This window comes from Myodes glareolus, chromosome 21, assembly GCF_982192425.1.
Source record: "Myodes glareolus chromosome 21, mMyoGla1.1, whole genome shotgun sequence".
NCBI classification, from domain to species: Eukaryota; Metazoa; Chordata; class Mammalia; order Rodentia; family Cricetidae; genus Myodes; species Myodes glareolus.
Genome location: NC_142046.1, coordinates 50,172,719 through 50,195,697, shown reverse-complemented (window position 1 = coordinate 50,195,697; position 22,979 = coordinate 50,172,719). Strand labels below are relative to the sequence as shown.

The 22,979-nt window shown below is 43.8% G+C and overlaps 1 protein-coding gene across 2 annotated transcripts in view; it reads right to left on the bottom strand.

The window, feature by feature from the left end:
- Window positions 1-78: 78 nt before the first annotated feature.
- The window catches only part of Cers6 (ceramide synthase 6), a 244,418-nt gene continuing 221,517 nt past the window's right edge, over window positions 79-22,979 (bottom strand). Inside the window, exons 9-11 of one of the 2 annotated variants that reach the window (XM_048425933.3) lie at window positions 8,853-9,009; window positions 8,254-8,277; window positions 79-5,661 (exon numbers count right to left, since the gene is read on the bottom strand). In XM_048425933.3, coding sequence (XP_048281890.2) covers window positions 5,509-5,661; window positions 8,254-8,277; window positions 8,853-9,009 — 334 coding nt within the window. In that variant the 3' untranslated portion in view covers window positions 79-5,508. The remainder of the gene's footprint in view (window positions 5,662-8,253; window positions 8,278-8,852; window positions 9,010-22,979) is intronic. The other variant, XM_048425934.3, reaches the window with a different exon arrangement.

Sequence of the window (22,979 nt, the reverse complement as noted above, 5' to 3'; positions counted from 1 at the left end):
TGCGCCCCAACATAACCCAACCCAGGAATGCTTGATGTGTTCCCAGTTCAGCTGGCCAGTGCTTACAGTAAAGGACACTTTTGCAGGATGCTTAATACTTATCTTTATTATGAAAGTGTTTCCAAAGTAAAATGATCCTCATAATAACGATTACTTCCAAAGATCAAGAATGAATAATTATATTTCCATATAAAAATCAGTAAAACACGGTAACAGTACACGGAATAATTCTAACTGGCTAAGGGTACACTATTTCACTTCTGACAGAAGCTCACGTACTGAACTGTCTTCAGAAAACAAAGAGCTTCCGGCACCTACCCTGGTCCTCACTGAAAGTCAGAAAAGAGAAACACATTCCCAAATTAACCACCATCCTTTTCTATGACAGCAGACGGCCATGAAGGTAAATGAACATTGGGCAAAGGAACGAGGAAGACTGGGAGCTTAGGGGAAATCAAACAGGCGTGCGTTTTCCGCATTTATGTTAATTAACCGTTGAGCAGAAGTTCCAGAATCATCACAGAACTATTCCAGAGCTTTGTAGCTAACATTAAAAAAAAAAAAATTCTTCACAGTAAGGAGTTTTACAGACAGTTTATGGCATTCCCTGTAGGTAAAAAGGGTAGGGAATATGAATGAAATCAACTTTTTCACTGAACACAGAAACCATGAAGACCGACGCCGTACCTCGGTTCCCAGGCAGCTCACAGTACAGGAAGGCAAGCATCCATAGACCTGTGCTAAGGAAACACGGGCACACCTTTGAATGTTTTTCCTCCCAGGAAAATGGGCCCGGACACAGAAGCAGGGGTGAGAAGAGCTGCTCTAACGGTCACTGGTAAGCTGAAAGCAGAAACACACTAGCATTTGGCTTTCTCTTACCAGAGCTGCAGAAGGCTAAAGGGCGGTTAAGTGAATGAGATAAAGTGGGACCAGCTCTAGGCTAATGGAGCCCTCTCATCACTTCCCGGCAATCCTGAAAATACCCAGTCCCGTACAGATGCCATATGCCATCCGGTGGCAGAGGCCTTTTTCACTTCTTAGAGTTGGTGAGGCCTCAGTGTACCCATCTGCCAATGCATTCATTTCAAAGGCTCTGGTTAAATTCAAGTCACAAGACCATGCAAGAGGCCAAGGTCCTCCTTGCGGTGCCTACAGATTTCATTACTTATGATGATTTATGTACTTCATTACAATTTTCTTGAGGAAAACTGGCGACCTTTGAGTACTGGTTACAGGGGTTTCAACAGCTGTAGTCAGGGCTCCTTCGCATCTGCTTGGCGCCCCCTTGGGGCGGGTTGGTGCTATGTTCGCACAGGCAAACCACGGGGCTCTCCTTTGGCCCCTAGATTTGTAGAGCTAAAATGTGATTGGTAGAATACTGCTAATTAGCCTATAGCATTTGGGAAACGGCACAATTTCAACTCAGCAAGGGAAGCTGATATTGGGAAGAAGAGTGTGAGGAGAATGTCTTAGAAGTCTGCGGTCATTCCTGGCAGGGACAACACACTTGAGGTCATGTGGAGTGCTCCTCATGTCTTTCTGCACAAGAACCCCAAAGAGCCACGCCATCACTTTCCTTTCAGGCTGACTTTTACCTCACTTCATCTTTTTCTCATTCGGATGCTAGAAACATTTCAGGGCCATGGTTCCTTATTTACTAAGCAGGAACAAGTCAAAGACAAGAAAGGAAGCGAGAGAGACAGCCGTAAGGCCATAGATGCCACATAAAATGTGAACACTTAGCTTTTTATTCCCAAAGGTGTTGAAACCTCTCTGGATATGACGTCGTCTCCCAGACTGATCAATGGACCTATCGATACCTTTGGAGTAATTCTGTATAATTTTTACACTTCAAATTAAGAAAAATACTCAACTATCTGGGCAACTTTGTCATTAATTTCCACCCAAATGATTACTAATACAAGATGAATGGGTGGGAGACAATCAAGGGTGCCATCCATTTTCTCAGAACTTGTCAGCAAAGACATAGGCAAACTACAATGAAGTCATTTTTAACAGGCAGACTACAGCACAGTCTCATGCTAACTTATCCCAAATAACAATGAGATTTAAATGCAAGATGGAAGACTCAGAGCCCTTCTCTCTAAGATGCAGGAAGGCAATCAGTTTGCTCAAACTCACACTCTACCAAGTATAGTCACATGCCCCTTAACAGGGACACGTTCTGAGAAGTGTGTCCTTAACTGATTTTGTCATTCTGTGAACGTCACTGAGTGTACTTACATACAAGCAGACAGCATGGCCTCTCAGTGTCTTATCTTTTGGGACCATGGTAGCACATGCTGCCCATCCTTGAGCCCAGTGCTGTGTCTGAGTACATGGCTGTGTTCAGATGGAAAGTTGACACTGTGAGACTCACCCATCATAGGGACTGAAGAGCTGACCTAGCTTTGCTTGCTCCCTGCCTCTCGTCTACCTTATTCATCTCTGTTAGTTGCCAGCAGCACAATCAGAGGGGGATGGGGGACATCCTTGGTCTGGAAGTTCAGCAGCTTTAGAACCCTGGGGTTAAATGGCAATGATCTGTGTTTTTACGACCGACCCACAATACTGATACTTGTGGCTGCTCCTCTCCTCTCGACATCCACAGGACTGGATTGGGGACAGAGAGCTGGGCTTGGCGTCTGTGAGACAGCAGGTGCTGTAGGACCTGGGTTCTGTCTCGAGGAGCTCTGTGGACAAGAGGCTGAAAGGGTTTTGCTACTCTCAGCAGGTGGGAAGCAAAACAAAGGAGAAGGGAAGCTTCTAGAGTACATGTGAAGGGATTTTTTTTTAATGAAAAGAATATGGGTAAAGATGAATCAGTAATAACTTGGTTTTACTGGTTTTTGGAGAAACGTACATATACACACATAAACCACACACAGCATTTATTGACTCAAGGCCAAATTCTACTTGATTTCCCATGTTCCCCCCACTAAATCTAGGTAAGCTATAACATTGGAGATCAAAAGTCACATTTTCTAGAGTCCTTCCTACACACACCTTGGTACCCTGGGAAATCTGAATGCAACCAGAAGGGGACATCACCACAGGCTAAGCTAATTAAGAAGAACACCACTCGGAACTAACCTATAGCTGGATTTACAAATCACACTTCTGAAAGCTATGGCCTGGCACAGGTGGACAAGAGTCCTTACACAGTGCCCGTTCTCAGTCTTATCTGGTCATGAAGGGAGGACAGGAAGCAGAGAAAATAATATTCTATTCCGGGAAAAGCCTACAAACTCCACTTTGATTCACCGAACAGAATTATTTTCTCAAGAATGAAAACGAAACAAAAATTTGTAGACACACAGAAGAACGAGTCAAGCTAATGGGATCAGAAAACACGTCCCCAGCCTAGTAGGTTTAGAACTGCCTTTGACACGGGCAGAATAACTTCATTGTACATACCTCCTCTGAATTGACAAACTGACCTTAAAATTCTTCTGTGCAAAATAGGGTCACCTGGTTCAAATTCAAATACACGGGGGCCCTCCAGCTCATCTCAGCCCTGGGAGGATGTGCCCAGATCTTAAAGCAAGGTGGGCATGCTCCCTAGCTAAGGTGATGAGAAAGGCTCACCCTTCAACACTGCTAATGTTTTTCACCCATTTGCATTGGAGCAAATGCTCTGATTACTAACAATACCTTTGGTGTCTTATCACTGATCTCATAAACGCAAACACTTCCAAGTTTCACTCTCAGACATATACCTGTTTTGGCGAATAAATCAGCCAGGCTCAAAACGCACAATCGGTTGCACTGTCTTCTACAGCAACATGCTTCCCAAGCTTTTAAAATGATGATCTGGACCATACCAGAAAATACTGTTTTGTAATTGAGTGGGGGAAAGATCTAGCATTGCAGTGAGAGTTCTTCGGGAATTTTCTCTTACCTAGTCACTCACAGGTTTCAGAGTAAGGGTATAAAGATTTAATATAAAAAAACATCAAGTGAACTATGGGTGGCTCTGGGCAGGACAATGACAGGCCCTGCAGCATTTTGCTTTTGGCTACTCAGTGCCCTTATTTTTTGGACTCCTGTTTTAGGTGATGCTTGACTTAGGAGTATTTGTATTACCGTTTGACTCTCTTTTTACTAAAGACGAGATGAGATAAAAATCCTTGGCTCATCCATGGGGTTTTCGAAGCCACATGCCAATGACAGTGGCCTGGGCGGGGGGGGGGGGGAGGGGGAGCATGCCTGAACTACTCTTTGGTAACTTCCCTCACGGCTGTCACTGCCATTGTCTAGGAGAATTTTTGCCGTTTTTCTGGAAATAGCTCCACTTGAGTAAAAATTCTTAGGAGCCCCCATGAGTCTTCAAAGAGGTAAATAAAACAGCCTTGCAGTGCAAGCCTGATGCTTTAAGCAACAAGAAAGTCATTGTGGGATGCATTTAAGGAGGAAGGCAAAGGGTAAAGGTCTTTCTCCCACAAGTCTAACACTAGGGAGGGCTTTCTCTTGAGAGCTGGCGGTGGTAAGGCGCTTTGCACAGAAGGTAGCTTTGCCAACTCTTAAAAGACTCATTCTCTTTTTCTGCCTCAAAACATTCTTGGCTTCTATTTTTTTTTTTCAGGGCAAGACAGAAGACTGGGCTAATACAGTAGGAATTCTGGAAAAGACCTGGTTGAAGTCAGTTGCTATCCTTATGTGATTCCCAGAACACAGAGCAAGTCCCCAGTATGTGGGTCCCTTTGTGTCTGTGAGCTGAAGCAAGTGACATTGTCTCAGAATCAGAACACTGGCCTCACTGGAGAGCAAAATAACTTGGTTACCCACAAGGTCAACTCCCGACCATCTACCACACTAAAGAAATCACATATTGGTACGCAAGAGACAAACTATCCCAAAGCAATTTCATATAAAATTCCAAAGTCCCCTAAGAGCTATCTTCTTTCATTTGAACTGCTAATTGACCACAGGGAGTGATAACTAAAACACTGAGTTCGTCCTGTGGAGACTCCCACGGGACAACAGTCACTGACTATATATGGGCAATTACAAAATGGGTGCAGAACAGAAGGAAAGCCAACCTACTGGGAGCTGTGTGGGGACCTTGCATGGGGTTTGACTTGCTCTAAACGAGGAAGTAAGCTGTGCTGATGCTCACAGCACGCGGGGCTACAGCATGAGAAGCAGGTAGAATGGATGGAGCATCTCCTTCACGGCCCGTCACGAGCCCAGAGGAAAAGGGGTGAGGGGGTCCTCGACTGTCCACAGGTTTACAAACAAATAAAAAAATAAATAACATTCTAAGACAAATGCAAATATTGTTCCCTTGTGTCAGTTACATACAGCATGCCTACATAGAATGGGATTTCTTCTTCATTCACAGACAGGACACATGGCAGTACACTATTCAGAATGCTTTGAGAATCCTAATTTTTTTTTTTGTCTCTGGTGATGAGATATCAGGAAAGGAACTGCATTTGCAACTTATTAAATACTTCCAGGAACAAACAGTTCACTTTGTTGAGGACGTATAGTTTTGGGTAGTTAATCATCCATGGAGCATGGACCAGTCAGGAGATATCCGTTGGTACCACTGGTTCCGTTGGTGGTTGTCGAAGTGTGCGGTTTCTTCCCTGGACGCTCTGAGTCCTCATCATCCGAGCTGGATTCAATATCACTCCGGTCATCCTTGGATACCTGCGCAACACAAGAGCGGGAGTGAAACCAGCTCCACGGACCGAGGACCGGCAGGGTAGCGCATGCCCCACAGCTCATGCAACCTCCCAGGAGGATGAACTTAATCACATGTTACAAACAACAAAGAGGGGGGCACTCTGCCACGATAGTGTGTACTCTTCCCCGGAGGGATTTAATGTGTGTGACACAGCAGGTTGTGAAGGATGTAAGTGGATTTAGACACCACAGTCTGTATCCTCCACCATAGAGAATGTCTAGACCATGAATCCCATTCTTACCCATAGTGATAGCGGTATCTGTACTACTAGAATGTCACTTTAGGAACAGGGTACAAATGAGTCAATTTATCCACTGATAACCATATTCTCCTTGACAATTACTTAAGGTTAACTCTCAATTACCATGATAACAGAGATATACACACAATCGCTCAAATCATTAAAAGCAAATCATTGCTGTCTGGCACCGTAATTCATTGTTTTATATTTAATTTCCCTTTCTTCTTTGCTAAAATGACTTTGAAATTTGTTTCAGATGTGACATAATAACAAATGTCACCAGATGACATTCTAAAGACTCTCTAGACGAGATAGGGTCTCAACTTTTGCCAGGAAGAAATCTATTGGCCAGATCCTCAAAAATTCTTTATTATGTGCCAGTTTCTTCAATTTTCCACTCAGTTTTATTAAGTAATGAGGACAGGAAAATAAGACACATATCTATATGTTAACATGACGTGTGAAAAACTCCTACTATGTATGGAATATGGTTATTAGTGAATAAATAGACTTATTTGTATCCAATTCCTAAAGCAACATTCTAGTAGCATAGACACCATTATCACTATGTAGCAAGGAAACACTATATTGATTTTAAAACAAATAATTGGAATCCCCTTCTCTGCAGGTCTACATTTTAGCCAGCATGGAAACCTAGAGGGTCTTAAGATCTGTAAGCAAGTGTACCGTTTACTTAATTAGTCAATTTTTATTTCAATACCCCACCTCATTGTGTAGCCCAGACTTTGTAGCAATTCTACTTTAGCCTCCTGGGTGCTGGGATTCTAGGTATCCACCCACACACTCAGCTTCCTTCACATGATTGAGCTGGAAGGCCAGAGGATCCTGTTGGCCTGGCTTCATGGGAATCTTCCCAGCTTGGTTTCCAGCGACTCCCTGGGGGGCTGGATGGACAGACTCTCAGAGCCTCTGGAAGTTGTCTTAGAATTCCTGGGGGACTTTCATATTGGATCCTCTCCTCACCACCGTCAACCCGAGAGCTGTGGAGTCTACTACCCGGAAGCCATGAGGGAGTGAGGACGTCATCACTGGTAGGCCGGGAGAAAGCAAAAGCTGAGAACTATCGTTCCGCTCCAACCAGGGGTGGGCTGAACAGCATACACACATGATCCTCAGATCAGAGCCCTCTGAGGCGAGACTGAGCTCACAGAGACAGTCTCACCCCGAAACAGAACAACAACAAACTTAGGCACTGAGGCCACAAATGACTGGGGGGCTGAGAACATTTCAACTTAAAAGGCACGAACCATAGTCAGTACTGCAGCAAAGCGCCACCATATCAAGTCTATTAGTACCGGATCAAGGAGCGAATAGAGGGCTCTAGATGCAGACAGGATTCATTTGCCTGCCTAGTAAGGTTATTTTAAATTCCATTTGGAAAAAATCCACAGTTATGATACTGTCGAAGAAAAAGGACAATTTAGAATGTCTAAAAATAACCCACAGGAAGAGCCCACGGACAGGGGCAGTCTCACTGCGTTAGGTGAGAGCAGGAACGGCAGGGAGAAAACCCTGAAGCCAACGCTGTGGAACGTAATTAGTGATGATTTCTTCATGGAGATGAAGGACTAGCAGCTAGAGGGGAGAGGGCGGGGCTGGTGGGAACGGCGATACTCTAAGGAGACAAATAATCTAATCTAGCGCACCCGTCACCTTTAGTTATTATCATATTCCCAGTGCTATGCACGGGGATTTAATTTGTGTCCAAATGAGGACCAGAAAAATTTCAAAAGCAACATGAGTTCATTCTAAAGAATAAGCCACAAGAGAAAGAAAAAAAAATGAACTTTCTCTCCTAAGAACTTAGCCGATCAAAATAGTTTAGATCATGACAAATTGCCCGGATGTCTCCCAAGGAGGGTGCCGATTCTGTGGACCTCCCTCACTGAGGACAGAGGGTCAAATGCTACTCTGTTTTCTGAAGATCGGGACACCTGTAGCTCAGGTCTCCTTTCCGTACCACATGGATAAGCTGGTTCTGTTTCTCCCACTTCACAGGTTCTGTTTCTCCCACTTCACACTGTTTTAGTCTCTTAGCCAACATGTTAGGCACCAGTAGAAAAAAATCTCCCCCTTCCTGTGGGGACCAGCAGGATTTTACACGCTCACACAAAGGGGCAATGACAGAACTCCCCCCGGTATCTTTTGTAGTTCGCGGAAACTATGGCTGCCACGAAGCTTCCAAGAGTGCCAGCTGGTTAGATGGAAGAACAAGCATGGAACGAAGCCCATAAGCACCCCTCCAGCAGGCAAGTGTCACCCAGGACAGTAAGAGAGAAGACAAGAAACTTACATGTAAAGGGTTCCACTTCCCAGCCTTCCAGGGTGGCAGGAGGAAGAGAACAAAACATGAAATAAGAAAACATCATGGACAACGATCTGGAAGCGTTGCTGCTCTAGGCAAAGGGGCTGGCTCTCAGGAAGACTTATTTAAGTCAGCCCCATGGTTCCATTTTAAAACAGAGACGAGTCAATTTTGTTGGAGAAGTCATGAATGTATTTATTCTTCCACTGGAGAGAAAGGTCTACTTAAAAATGTGCACGTGACATTAAGCAATCCTTTCACGAAAACAAATACATTATTAAATTAAATTTCTGTTCACGGTAAATAACCAGAGAAAGTCCAAGGTGGAGAGAGGGGGAAAAAAAGCAAAACAGATAGTACGTCGTCATTAAACCTAAAATTGTAAATTCTGGGTTTCAGCAACCACAAAGCAACAGAGAAACTTTAGAAATGAACCAAATGGGAAGAAAATAATTTGGTTTGTGTTTCAAGGTGGTTTTTGGAAGGAATAACACTGATTTCAGTGAAATCAGAAATACGTGATTTCAAAGGAGCCAAAAATACCCTGACATTTCTGGGACATCTCGGAGAGAGTGAGTTTAGCTTACCTTGCCTTTAGAAACAGCTTTGCAGGCTATTTTTACAATCAAGTAAGACCAGAAGCAGTTCAGCCCTTGTAGTAGCAACAGCAGCAGGTTAAAAACCCACCAGGAAGGGAAGGGTCCGACGATCTCCCAACTTTCAAACAACGTGGTGTTTAACACCCTGAGGAGGAGAAGAAGGCCATTACTGAACACAGCATGTCACTCTGTTCTAAAGGAGCCCTAGCAGTTTCCAGGGAGCGCAGGTCAACAGTCTCCCCCAGCGGCCCCCTCCCTTCCTGTGCAGACAGCTTGGGAGTTACCAGGTACTGAGGAGCCGCCCCTTGCAACCGTGCCCTGAGAGTGTGAACTGCAGCGATTCTGTCAGTGAAGTCTGCACTCCACTGGCGTTGTGCAATTCCACACACCTCTGTAAACCACCACCGCCCACTCCCAGAACACTTGAAAAATGGAGTAGCTCTCTACCCTCTGTCCCAAGCAACTTCTATTTTCTGCCTCTATGAACTGTTTGTGGAATCATGAAGAAAGGGTGATTGGTTCCTTCTACCAACCCTAAGGTTTATCCATTTTGCAACAAGCATGAGGATTTCTTTCCTAGTGAAGTGTATGTACATACCATACTTTGTTTCTATATCAGCAGACACCTGGCTTGCTTCCATCCTTTGGCTATTATAAATATTGCTTCTAAGAGTTAAGGCTCTGGGCTGGAGAAATGGCTCAGAGGTTAAGAGCACTGGCTGCTCTTCTAGAGGTCCTGAGTTCAATTCCCAGCAACCACATGGTGACTCACAACCATCTGTAATGAGATCTGGTGCCATCTTCTGCTCTGTTGCCATACATGTAGGCAGAACATCTTTGCATATGTGTGTGTGTGTGTGTGTGTGTGTGTGTGTAGTATAAGAAATCTTAAAATAAAAGTTTGGGCTCAAACAAGTATCTGTTCTAGCACAGACCTTTTGGCTCTACACATAGAAGCAAAAGCCTTGACTTCTCCTTCCCTTCCTTTCACGCATTGTTTCCTCTATGAATTTCATTCATCATTTGGATTTACTTCTCTCGCGAACAACTAATTTAAAAGGCCCACATTGTCTTCAAGTTGTTTTTTCTTTCTTTCTATAGTGTGAGAAACACCACCCAATATTATATAGCAAGAAAGAAATAGGGTGAACTCTTAAACGTTAGCTCGGTGCGGAGCTCCGGATGCACACAGCAGCAATTAGAATATGCATGAGAGCCAGTCAGGCTTGCGTCTGCTTGGGGCTCCATTAGAGGGCTCTTAATTTTCTAATTCTTCCCCTGGGAAAAAAATGACAATTGAAAGACATCATTTGGAAGTGATACCCTGATATGAGTATTTGACAGATTTGTTTTTAACAAAAAATAAGAGTGTATAATAAATGTATTTAGTTTTAACAGTGCCTTGGAGTACGTACTTGATAAAAAAGAGCAATTGGTTCTATAATTTGCCACAAGACCCAGCAGGGGGCAACCGCGAGGGACAGATGCATGAAGCCTGGTTACAGGGCTCTGCTGTGGTTGTTCTGTGATGCTCTCTAGTCCTTGGAGAAGGACTTGCCTTCTGGACCCCTGCTGTGTCACAGAGTCACATGACACTCCCTTTCCCATGTGACTTTGGGATCACTCCTACTTTCCTCCCCTCAGTTGTCTCCTGGCTCCACGGTCCAACCACAACTGCAGCACTGTGCTTGGGACCAATCAGACTGTAGGGGTGGGGCCGTATGCGCAGGTACCAAGAAGCTAAGGGGGGGAACTGCTCTTGGATGTAAGGTAGGAGCCACTCACATGAGGTCAGAAGGAAAATACAGAGGGAATTTAAACAAACAGCATAATAAGAGTTTTCAGAGAGGTTAAAACACACCCTTTAACAAAGGATATTTACTGTCACAAGTGGCACAAGAGTTCAAGGGAAAACAATGCAAAATAGACCCAAGGATGCTCCCCACCGAGGGTGCTCCCCACCGAGGGTGCTCCCCACCGAGGATGCTCCCCACCGAGGCTGCTCCCCACCGAGGCTGCTCCCCACCAAGGGTGCTCCCCACTAAGGGTGCTCCCCACCTTGAGTTTCTGTTCAAATTCAACGACACCTAGCGCTGGGGTGGATAGGATATATGTCAAGAAGCAGAGCGAGCTTTCTAGTCAAAGTATTGGTATTACCCAGACATCGCTCGTGCTTGTTTAACTTGGTTGCTAGATAAACCAACCCAAGAGTCACTAGGCAGACCTCTGGCAAACATGTTACTGCCAGGCGTTCTGAACACAGCTGGAAATAGCAAATGTGAGGTGTGTGGATCCCTCCCCCACGGCTGAGGCACTGAGTCTTCTTTAGACCCAATGGTCCCTCGTCTGCAAAGTCACCTTTCAAGAGACCAGGGCCACTTACCACAAACACGGCAGCAATATAGATGTTATTTCAACGCACCTTTCCTTAGAATTAACTAGCATTTCTAAAAAGTATTCATCCTAATTTCAGAAGAATAGAAGAATGTAAAGAAAATATAAAATTTTGTGATTCACCAAAGGACATCCTATGAGGTTTAATATTCTCCTTCCCTTCTCTCTCTCCCTCCCTGTGCCCCCCATGATTATTTTTTCTTCCATCATTAAAAATTCCTGAAATATGTTACAGCGCCAGGGAAGTAACTTAGTCGTAGTTACATGGTTACTCACTCAAAGTGTGAGAGAGAGACCTAAATACAAAAAAAAAGAAAAAGAATAGAAATAGAAACACACTTCTTTGATTTACTTTATAATTTCTGAAATAGAGATAAAAATAATTTGTTAGCTATTTTTCATCAGATGATATTTTCATTGTTTGCTATTTTAAAAATACTTATAGATTGGTACATAAAAATATCTGAAATAGAAATATTTCATTTCTTGACATAGTTAGTGATCAGAACTCCTAAAAATAAAGCTAAGGCGAACTCCCACAGTGTGTTCCTCATTTTAAAGGAAGTAGCTGTTGTTTATTAAAATGCTCATAGAAGAGCATTAAAATTATAATAAGTTCATTTTTAAAACCCAGCAATGGAGAATTGGACATTATCAAATGTCTTCGGTGCCATGGAAATAATTAGGCTTATGCCTACTTGAACTATTGATGTGATGCATTATTTTAATAGATTTCCTGATATCCATTCCAGTATTAATACATCAGTATACATAAAGTATAATCCTACTTAGAGTGAGTTATTAAATTCAATCTCATACTACTGTTCTGAGGATCTTTGCATATACGTTTACTCTAAATTGTTTGGGGGAGATAATTAGTATGGCGAGACTGAAGACAGAACATGAGACACACTGCAGTCCTGAATGAGCTGTTGAAACCAAGAGTGTATGCATAGGGTACAGACACGCCCACACTAAGTTTCCTTGAGTTTGGACAGAAAGAGGATCTGCACCAGCAGCCACATCAACAGTGTCATCCTGCACGGCATGAAGTGGGATCTAACTGGCCGCAGGTTGGGAGCCTGTCTCACCAAGGCCGCACATGACTTAATTTGAGCAGCGGCTGGTGACATAGCCCTCACATTCATTTCAGAAAAGCCACTGTAGTATGCACCAGCCTTGCCGCGACAGTCGTTGATGTTTCAGAGGTGACACTCCAAAAAAACGCGATTTCTTCGAAAGCTGGCTTGGCGGCTTGCAGAGGCACTTGGGAGAACACAACTGGCAGACAGCTCCACGGGAGCTTAGTAAGGAAAGCCACCGGAGACAGCTAACATTGACACCTGGACCCTGAGAAACAGCCAACTTAGACTGCCCTGAGCAAACTGCCCCTCTTTTGGACAAGCTATTAAAATGGCGATGACAGGACCTTATTTTTTCTGAAAGGTTAGGCCCAGAAAGATGTACTGTGTGGTGCCATTATAAACCCACGGTGACAGATTCCAGAAGAGCAGCCGCCTCTCCTCTCAGCGTGGACTGGTCAGGGCAGGGGAAGAGGGAGGCTGATGCTGTACCGGAAACATTCACGTCCTCATCTGGGTAGTGGTCGCATGGGTTAGCAATACATAAAATGTATGCATGTGCACACGGGGTAAGCTGTGTCCTGGAGGTCTGTGCACTATGCTGTAGATGTGAATCCTATTCCTAAAACGTGGAACGGGAGAGAGTTCTCTGTGTCAAACAAAACACATATGAACATTATAAGCTTGCAATTTTTGGCTTATGTAACTATTGTGGTGGTATCAGTGTGCCCTCCCTGCCCCAAGTCTCTGTTCAATGTATAAATTCTGGGAAAACAGTGTTTTCCTTTCCCAAATAATAGATTTTTGCCAAATAATCTCTGCTGCTAACTAACAAGGGGCAGGAATATGGGGTAACAAAGGTCGGGCACAGGGCTTTGCATTTTATTTTTCATTAAGATTATGCTTGCTTAACCACTAGATGGCACATCACGCGCACTCAAAGCATGCTCACATGGAATTATTCCGCCAAACTCGGCACAGACAACACTTAATCCCTAGGTGACATCCTTCCTTCTGAAAACCTCATCAATCAAATGGGACGGTGGGGTTCCTGTGTAAGCCCCTTTCTTACCACATAGGTCTGCCTGAAGATGCCTTCAGGGAGCACACGTAATTCCTGAGGTGAGCAGATAAATTGTTGAACAGAGATTGGCTGGGTTGTGTTACTTTAACAGATGTTAATGGATCATAAGAACACATTTTCTTTGCCCTATTGTGATTTCTACTCTATTTTTACCTCTTATAGATGCTTTATCTTAAATTTGACTTTGATAGAAACATATAGAATGTGGTGGCTTAGTGCATATATCCCTGGAGAAGAGTTTATAATGTTTTGTTGTTGATCAAAGAATCCACAGAACAATCTCATTTTAACAAAACACTTACAGCTGTTTTCATTAGCATCTAGAATACCAATACAGCTTAAAGCAGCCTGCTTGCCTGCCTTCCTTCCTTCCTTCCTTCCTTCCTTCCTTCCTTCCTTCCTTCCTTCCTTCCTTCCTTCCTTCCTTCCTTCCTTCCTGACTCTGGAGAACTCAGAGAAATTGCCACAGACATCTCTTTTAGCAGAGCCACCTCCAATATAGGAATGAAATGTATATATATTTCATTCAGATAGTGGCTCACAAGTGTGAATTTAAGCTTTCTCTCTTATTACATATAGATAGGTAAAGGCTTACATGTCCAGAGCTATCCATCATGTTCAGGGACTCCAGTGAAGGGAGGGTAGGAACACGCAATGGTAATTGAGAGAGTAATTGAGAGAGTAAAGACAACCCAGGAGGGCTTACCGCACAAATGTTACAGGTGGTTGATGATACTTTGTGTTTCACTGCTGGGGACTGACCAAAGACTTTCAACACGTCAAACAGACACGCCAATGCTGAGTTATGTCCCCAGTGCTGGGGGGGACACCTTGAGAGAAACTGTGGTCCCTAGCTATGGACAGCATCCTCTGCCCTACCTCTTCTCTATTCCCACCTCTACTGAGAACCCCAACCATAATTAGTCCCACACTGACCATCCAAAGAGAGCCAAGATTCCTTCCCCAGGAAGCTAAGTCAGAGCATCATTCCAAAGAAAGACACATGCCAGAGAAGATACTCTGAAAGGTGAAACGTTCCCATGGTCAGTATTAGGTTTCTCTACTTCAGCACTTCTGCATGATGTTGACACCAGATTTCCAGAAAAAACTCAGTTTATATTATGCTGGCTGTGTTTTTTCTCTGGCATAAATGTGAATATGATCTCCAAAACCAAAACCAAAACCAAAAAAATCTAAATGAGAAGCAGAGCCTACCAAAAATTTGCCAGTCCTAACTAGCATGTTATGCCATGTAAAGCACATGCTAACTAGCACACATTTAAAATTATATTGAACAGAGGCTATGGGGGCTGAAAATCTGAAGGCCAATACTTAATTGTCTCGGTCTCTTTGTCTCTCACTTCCTCTCTTCCTCTGTGAGCCCCTCCCACCCATAATAACTCCAGACCTAAACTATAACTTGGTTGAATGTTGGAATTCAAGACTTCAATAGGACTGAAAGGTAGATGTGTGTGTGTGTGTGTGTGTTTGCACACATGTGTAATTATTCCCTCACTCCACTCACTCACAGTTTGGATTTCTCCATGTCACTGGTTTTGTCTTGGGAGGGAAACTTGGGGGTCAGATAGATGCCTGATCATCTCGAACAACCATTCTCCTTGCCTATCAGTCTATGGCAAACATGGATGTGATTTCTTTATCCCTGCCAGGAATCTGAACTTGAACCTTGGTCAAACACTTCTCTTTCTCCATTTAGAAATGGATGCAATGATTCTGTCTCTACATCTTTAGAGATTCGACATTCACTCAAATAAGTCTTACTTTAGTCAGACGCTGTCTGGACTGAAGAATTAGTGTCTTATCACAGCTGCGTAAGTTTGTGACTGGTGACTTCTGGCTACAGCGAGCGTTTTTTTCAATCCACTCTTCTTTCTGTGTTCCCTACCTCCCAATCGGAGGCTTCCTAGCCATGCTGGGTCTTTCAGCGTGACTGCCGCAGGCCTGTTTTTCACCCCTGTGGCAGTTGGTTGTTGCTTTCCCGTTGGTAAAGAAGACTTTTGCCCCTTCCCTTATTAAGAGTTCTCCATTGATTAATTACCATTGCTAAGTAGTCATACATGCTATGTACGTTATTGGATTTTACCCTTTCAACACCCCCATGAGAACCCTATATAGTTTTAATCCTCATTGGTACAAAAGTCAATATTTATTAAAATACCGTACATTAGAAACCAGGATCGTTTAATTCTCACGAAAGGTTTTAGGGTAGCATCTCGTCCGCTCACTGTGGGTACTGCTATCTCTGTTTTTCCAGACAGGACACTGGAGTCCAGAGAATGTAAATAACATGCCCGTTGGGAGATGGAGAGAGCTGAGATCTAAACGGCCCCATGTACTGACTCGGCCCCCAGGCCCCTTTGGCTCACTCAGTTCCCCAGCTCTCCTCTGTTTTCAGTTCCTTACCCTTTGTTTATGCTCAGAGCCATTGCCATCCTGTGGGGCTGCTGCTTGGCATGTGGGCAGACTGTCTCCTTTGCCTGTTACAACTCTGGCTTCCGGAGAGACAGCCCTGGGTCTCATACTCTGGTTTCCAACAGTCATATTCTGATTTCTTCCTGCCTAAATGACCAAAGTGGGCCTAATTTAATTGATCCCCCCACCTTGACCCATTCATTTAACCTTTAAATCCCAGTGCAATTACCTCTACTGCCGAAAATCAAGTAAGGCCTTTCACTACTACCTTGACACAGATGAAATATTAACGATGTCAAAATCAAAGACCTCTTTCCGAATTCAGCTCAGAACACAGGCACGTCAGCCCTCGGCTGCTTACTTTGATTTTCTCTTTGGAAGGGTCGGGGCCTATGCATATTTCTCCAATATCCTTGACTTTAGGGGGAAAGCAGCACATGAGGCTGACTCTCATGGCCACAGGGAAAGCTAGGAGAGAAGAGACTTCAGGGGCATGTTTTTTCGGAGGCAGGGTTTTTCAGTGTAGTCCAAGAAGGTCTTCAATTGATGGTGATCTTTCTGTGTCAGCCTGCTGGGCTTGCAGGGTGGTCCCAGCATTCCCAGTTTTCCTGTAGGGTCGTCTCCGGTACTAATTGTTTAAGGATCAAATTCTACCTAGTTTATTATTATTATTATTATTATTATTATTATTATTATTTTTAATGCTTGATGAGAACTATCACTGCCTTAAATACTAATTTAATACTCTCACATTGAGTACTGAAGGTGTCATTCTGGCCCTAAGATGGGCCTCATGGAGAGGGATGTCCTGGTCCTCCCTCTCACGGAGGAACACGATATCCTGAAGCAGTCAGTGTATTTACATGTTGAGCCCCTGATTTTGAGTATCTGGAATCCAAAATGCTCAGAAATCAAAACGTTTTGCTGACCAACATTATATACAAAAAGTTTCAGGCTTTGGAGCATTCTAAACTTTGAGGTTAGAGAGGTTCAGCCATGAAGTTTATGCAAATTTAGAAATCTGGAACATCTGGTTACTAACATTTTGAATAAGGGCTACTAAACCATTAGGAGGCTGATGTGAAATCACTAAATATTCCAAAAAAATGAACATATATCACTCATGAATTACATAATAAATGTAGTCTCTCTCTCTCTTTCTCTCTCTTCATCCATCCAACCATCCATTTCCTCTAGTGTATACAACATAGGACCCTGCAAGCAATCCAAGTTGACTCAGCGAGCATAGTAACAGAAAGATCATACGCTGTTCCTAGATCCTCCCTGCCTCGTATAACACATCTTCTTGGCTGTGAGACCCTGACCCTTGATCCTTCTAGTTTCTGACTCTATATTTCACACACATCTCCAGTGTTTCACTTGGCATCACCCACACAAGAAAACTCTGACCTACCTTATGATCCTTTGCTTGTTCTAGTGTGTCCATGCTGACACTGTCTGACTCCCCCAAACCACATCCAAATCAGGCTACCTCCTTACATCTGCAGGTGGTGTGGGCAGGGAAGAGGGAGCCAAATGATTTTAATCTGGGCACCTAGGCTTTAAAAACTCTTGCAGGCAGGGCTCTCCCCCCTATATACATACACATATGGGATATACGGATATCCTCTTCTCTCTGTGTCAGTCTTTCTCTTTCTCTGTGACATTTCCTCTATTTTTATTTAAGATTTCTAGGACTTACATTCATGTTTTATCTTAGAGGAATGCCTCTGAAAATCTTGGAAGTGCTGCTATGTGAGCAATTATGTCACTGGCCTGCCAGCTTGAACTGTACCTTATTATCCAGTGCTTGGAAAGATATAAAAAAAAACCAGACTTAACCCCTCCGAGTAAGTGAGAGTTGACAAAATTGAACTGTGAGATGCTCCCAAACAAGCAGAAAACACAAACCAAACCCAAAACTCTAGAAGAATACACAGAAATTTTGATGTGAAAAATTGCCCTTATAGGGTTTACAACTTTGAAAGAAAAATAACACAGGAAGATCTTCACTGAATAATAACAAGGCAATTGACAAGCAAAGACAGTATTCTGGAAAAAAAAATCACTAAAATGGTGTTAACTATTGGGATAATTGCTGTAGAGTATAATAGGCGTGTTTGGGAATGTGGGCAGATGTGGGCTTCCTCAGGAAAGAGCTGACAGTTCGTGTACACTGTGTTTCAACTAGAAGTCAAAACGCTGTGTTCTAGGCTCAGATCTTGCATTTGCCAAGAGGGCGCCCTACAGTTTTTTTTTTTTCAAACTTGAGTTTCCTCATCTGTAAAGCAAAGGCCTAAGACAATATGATTACTAAAGATGTCTTCAGAAGTAACATTAAAGAGGTTTGTGACATCTGGTTCCAGGTGTACCCCAAATTTCCCCAGGTCTGACTGTTTTCTCATGCAAAAATTCTCCAAATGGACAAATGCATTATTCTTAGGTGACTCCTAAGGTACTTTGAATTCTGCCCAAGGGAGACAAGAAGAAAGCAAAGGCTTTGTTTTGTGTGAGTAAAAGTAAGAAAGAAAGAGCGCATGTATAAAGATGTGTTTTTAGGAGAAACTCATGAAACACTCAAGGACTTGAGCAAATGTTCTATTAATGGGAGAGAAGTTTTTCCTACCTCTGACTCCAGCACACTCTGACACGGGGTGGCTTTCTGCAGGCCACAACAGGATGCTTCAGTAGACCACAACAGCTACAGGAATTCCTACCTAACACTCAGCTTAACCATGGTGCAGTTACTGGTTCCACCGAGCCCCTTGTCAGGGATCTCCAGCCTTCATATTAGCAAGGCAGTCAGGAATGCAAAAGGCTGGCCAGGCATGACTTAGCCTCAGAACTCGGTCAGCATTCACAGTCCTCTCCTCATATTGCTGCTCAGTCTAACAAAACTGAAACTATTTGCAACAGATTTTTATGATGTTATTATATCAAAATTGAAACTGGTGTACAAGGCTGTGGCGTGGAGTCTATTGATACCACAGGGCACACCTGCCATAGTTCAGTCCATCTACACACTCATTCCCAAGCCAATGCTGATTGTTTTTGTTTAGTTTTCTCCTATGAGTTCAAACTTCCCACAAGTCAAGCCTTCCATAAAGTGATGCCCTTCTGCTTCGACTGTAGGCTTGAGGGTCCCTGCTGAGCTGCTCACAAATCTGTCTTAATCCATGTTAAAGTCCTTCTCAGGTGTGTAGCAGCACTGTGCTGGCGAAGAGGTGAGCCAATGGTTGCATTAGTTTTGACGTCATAATCATTTTCCAACATATTGGTCATGAAAAAAGAAAAGATCTTCAGAATACAGGTTGCATTTGACAGTCTGAATGATAAGACAAGCATTGAGACATGTGGTGTATGTTCCCACTGTGTCCTTGCCCTGGGCCCTCCAATGTCCACATTAAGAGCCTGGACTTAGGCATACTCTACAATTATTTTCCTAAAAGAAATACGTCTTGGTTAGTTGATAAATATACGTGAGATTTTTGAAGTCTGTATAATGTACCACAGCTTCTCAAACTGTGGATCATGACACCATGTGAGGGCTTAAACCTGACAATGAAAGGATCCAAAAACCAAAACAAAACGACAGCAACCACAAACCAAACGTGTAATCAACACGAGACGTTTTCCGTCAAAAGGAACTGAACTGAGGTCGTCAGACAAATGCCTTTTACCTGCCGAGCCAGCTCTCTGGCCCTTAAAACCGAAAAGTTTGGACAACAGTTCTGAATAACTCTCTATCTATTTACGCCTGTTCTCTCAGCACAGATACGGTGATGATAGGGTCTTCTAATGTTGGTGTGTGTGACAGATTCTGCTTAAAGTTTGTTCCTAGCCTGCTGCACTCTGAAGACAGTAGTGTCCTGACTGTCTCAGCAGTACCCCGCGCTTACAGATCTCTGTGAGCACTCGGTCACCCACCCTTCCCAGTTTCTTCCTGTCCTCCTCTTGTTTAAACTTCCGGGGTCTTGAAGAAATTGTCCTTTGATGAGAAGGTCAGGAACGGGAGTCTTTAAACTCATCAGAAAAGTAAAGCCACGGTCAGTGGGGGGTGGGGAGAGCCTTGAAAGCCTCAGATCAAGAGGCCCCAAGGCAGGGCAGACAGAGGTGTCCTTATCTCTGCCCACAGGCAGAGCTGAAGTGATTTCTAATCACCAGTCAGCATGTGGCAGCCCCTGTGAGATTTTGATTTTGTTTTTACGCAATAAAATCAATCTTCACTCAGATACAAGGCCTTGCGTAAAGGTATCCCTGGTCCACTTTGGGCTTTGAATAGCTAACTTGGCCTGTGTTAAAATACCTAATGAGTGGGTGTTTCCAGTTCAAAATGCATATTTTAAAGACTTGGGCTCTTTACCATCCAGTTGGTAAAGTGAGATCAGTGTTCTGTGTACAGTATTTGCCAGTGCCTGACAGCAAATGCCCTCCAATAGGCACATTCTAACCACATCCTCAATTCTTTTTCTCTTTAAGGAAGGTGATCGATTTAACTCAACAGCCAGTTGTTGGCACTGTAACAAATAATCCATAAAATATATACGTTTTCCAGTTATATAGATTCTTCATTTAGATTTGCTCAATACCATCAAGATTTCTAAGCTATGGCATTGGGTTCATCATTTTCAAAATACCAGAGAAGTTTATGTAAGAATAGATTGGAATGTTGTTTTTTTTCCCCCTTTCTTTTTGAGATAGGATTTGTATGTAGCCCAGGCTGGCCTTGAACTCAGGATCCTCTGGCTTCAGTCTCTCAACTGCTGAGGATACAGGTTTTTGCTACCATTCCCTACTCATGCTGATTTATATACAGAATTCTTAGAAGGTTCCTAACACTGTTTATTTTTGGTTCTTGCATAAAATAACAAAACACAGAACACTATAACTTAAGTCCCTGGGAAAGTCAGAACAGGCCGTACATAGTGTAAGACTCTTCACCAAACTATAACTTCATTATCTAAAATATGTTCATCCCAAAGAATGTTAACCAAGGTGTCAAGGACAATCATGATGACCAGAACTAAATTTGCTAGTGACTGACAACCACAATTAAAATAAACCTCCAACACTTTACACGAAGGTCCACAGAGGCCCCCAGTCTGTTGCTGTCCTACATCTCAACCTCGGCATCCCTCTTCTTGGGCATCCACCTTCCTTCCACAGCAAGGATAGGCGAGGCCAGTCCCGTCGGCGGGGGTAGGTACAATTTCACAATCACAGGTACAGTCTGGGCACTAGGACTTTAAGTCAATCCCCAGACAGGTTCAATGCTCTTCTGCCTGCATTCTCTCTGTGACCTGACTTTTAATGGGTGTCTTTTTCACTTTAGGTATTGGTCCAGGATCTCAATGGACTCTAAGCATAAACTCTAAGACAGAAGTGACTGTGTGTACTGGGAGATCTAGCAAGGCTCTTAAAATACCAAGAGTTGATAACAGGGCTGGAGTTTGGGAGCTGAGTTCCCAAAGTCCTGTTGAAGAGTGGGAGGAGTGAGAATATGAGCAAAGAGGTCAACACCATGATGGGGACACCCACTGAAACAGTCTACCTGAGCTAATGGTAGCTCACCAACTCCAGTCCAACGAGGAAGGAGCAAGCACAGGACCAACTAATCCCTCTGAATGTGGGTTGTATGGCTGGGGCAGACTGCGGGGCCACTGGCAGTGGCACCAGGACTTATCTCTACTGCATATGCTGGCTTTTTGGGATCCTATTCTCTTTGGATAGATACCTTGCTCCTAGATATAGTAGGGAGGGCACTGAACCTTCCCCAGAGCAATGTGTCTCACCCTCTCTGAGGAATGGATGGAGGTGGGGAGGGGGGAAGATGGAAGGGATGGGAGGAGGAGAGGGAGAGGGAACTGGGATTGGTATGTAAAATAAAAAAGTTTGTTTTCTTTTTAAAAAAGAAAAATAAAATAAATTATATAAAAAAGAAACAAAAAGTAAAAAAACCAACAACAACAAAAGAAAATGGACAGAGAAGACAGACTCTTTCAGTGGCCCACAGAGCATCCTTTCTGGACACTCAGAGGGTTAAATATAGAGCTAAGCAGGGCCACTCCTTACGCGTCTCTGCAGTGTTTCTACCACAGGCATGATTTTCCAGTGTACTGTGCCCTGACAACTGTGTTATGCCTGTTTGCCACCAAGATTAGTTTTAGGGAGAGCATTAGACATGCAACAGCAAAAAAAAAAAAAAAAAAAAAAAAAGAATGAGAAAGTTAGGATCCTGAAAATAGTTATTAGAATGGTAGGTGATAACGGAGATGGAATTTCACATAGAGGCTAACACAAAGTGACGCTGTTTAAAGCCAACAGTGTACCAGGCAGCAAAGCAAATCGCAATGCCAATAAAAATCCTCGCACGGTGCGTAGTTACTATCACCCACCATGGCTGCGCCTCTGCAGAGAAAGACAAATGACATCAAATCAGAGCTCACTTTGTCTTTTTCCGACTAACGTTGAGCCCCGAGAACCACAGCTCGGCCAAAATACGCTCACTCTCGGGAATGAAATCTACGTTGATGTCTTCAGAGGTCAGCTTCACACCCTGGGTGCGAGCTTCCAGGTTAGTCACCTGCCCCCTTGCAGGACTGCCATTGCTCGGAATGCGACTGCTGCTTTGCAGATGCAGCGCAGAAGGGCACGGCCTTGAGGATGCCTGCCTGTGGCGCAGAAGAAACGTTCCGGTCATTTGCAGATGGTCTACTGCCTTGTTACCTCCACTTAATCCCAGTCAAGATTGCTTGACGATTCTCCACACCAGGTTCCCTGTTCTTAAAGCTGTGAACCCACACATAAACTGCCAACTTGGTATTCCTTCTGGGCATTTACGAGGCACCTCCACAGGCAGATCCCTAGTCCTGGTCTATCCCCAGCTCCGCCATCCCTGCTCCTGCCAGTTGTACCAGTAACCGCTGGAGCTGCCGAGATGCAGTACTGTCGTCCCCAGGCACTGCAGATAAATACGGGAGGCCAGACGGAGGAGCCGATCCCAGTGTAAAAGGGGGTGACAGAGCCAGGGCTCAAACGCACACAGGGTTCACTCAAAGTCTACGCTACTATCACCATCTCCGTCACCTTCGTTAATGGCTTCACTTCTTATCAGGTCTCCCT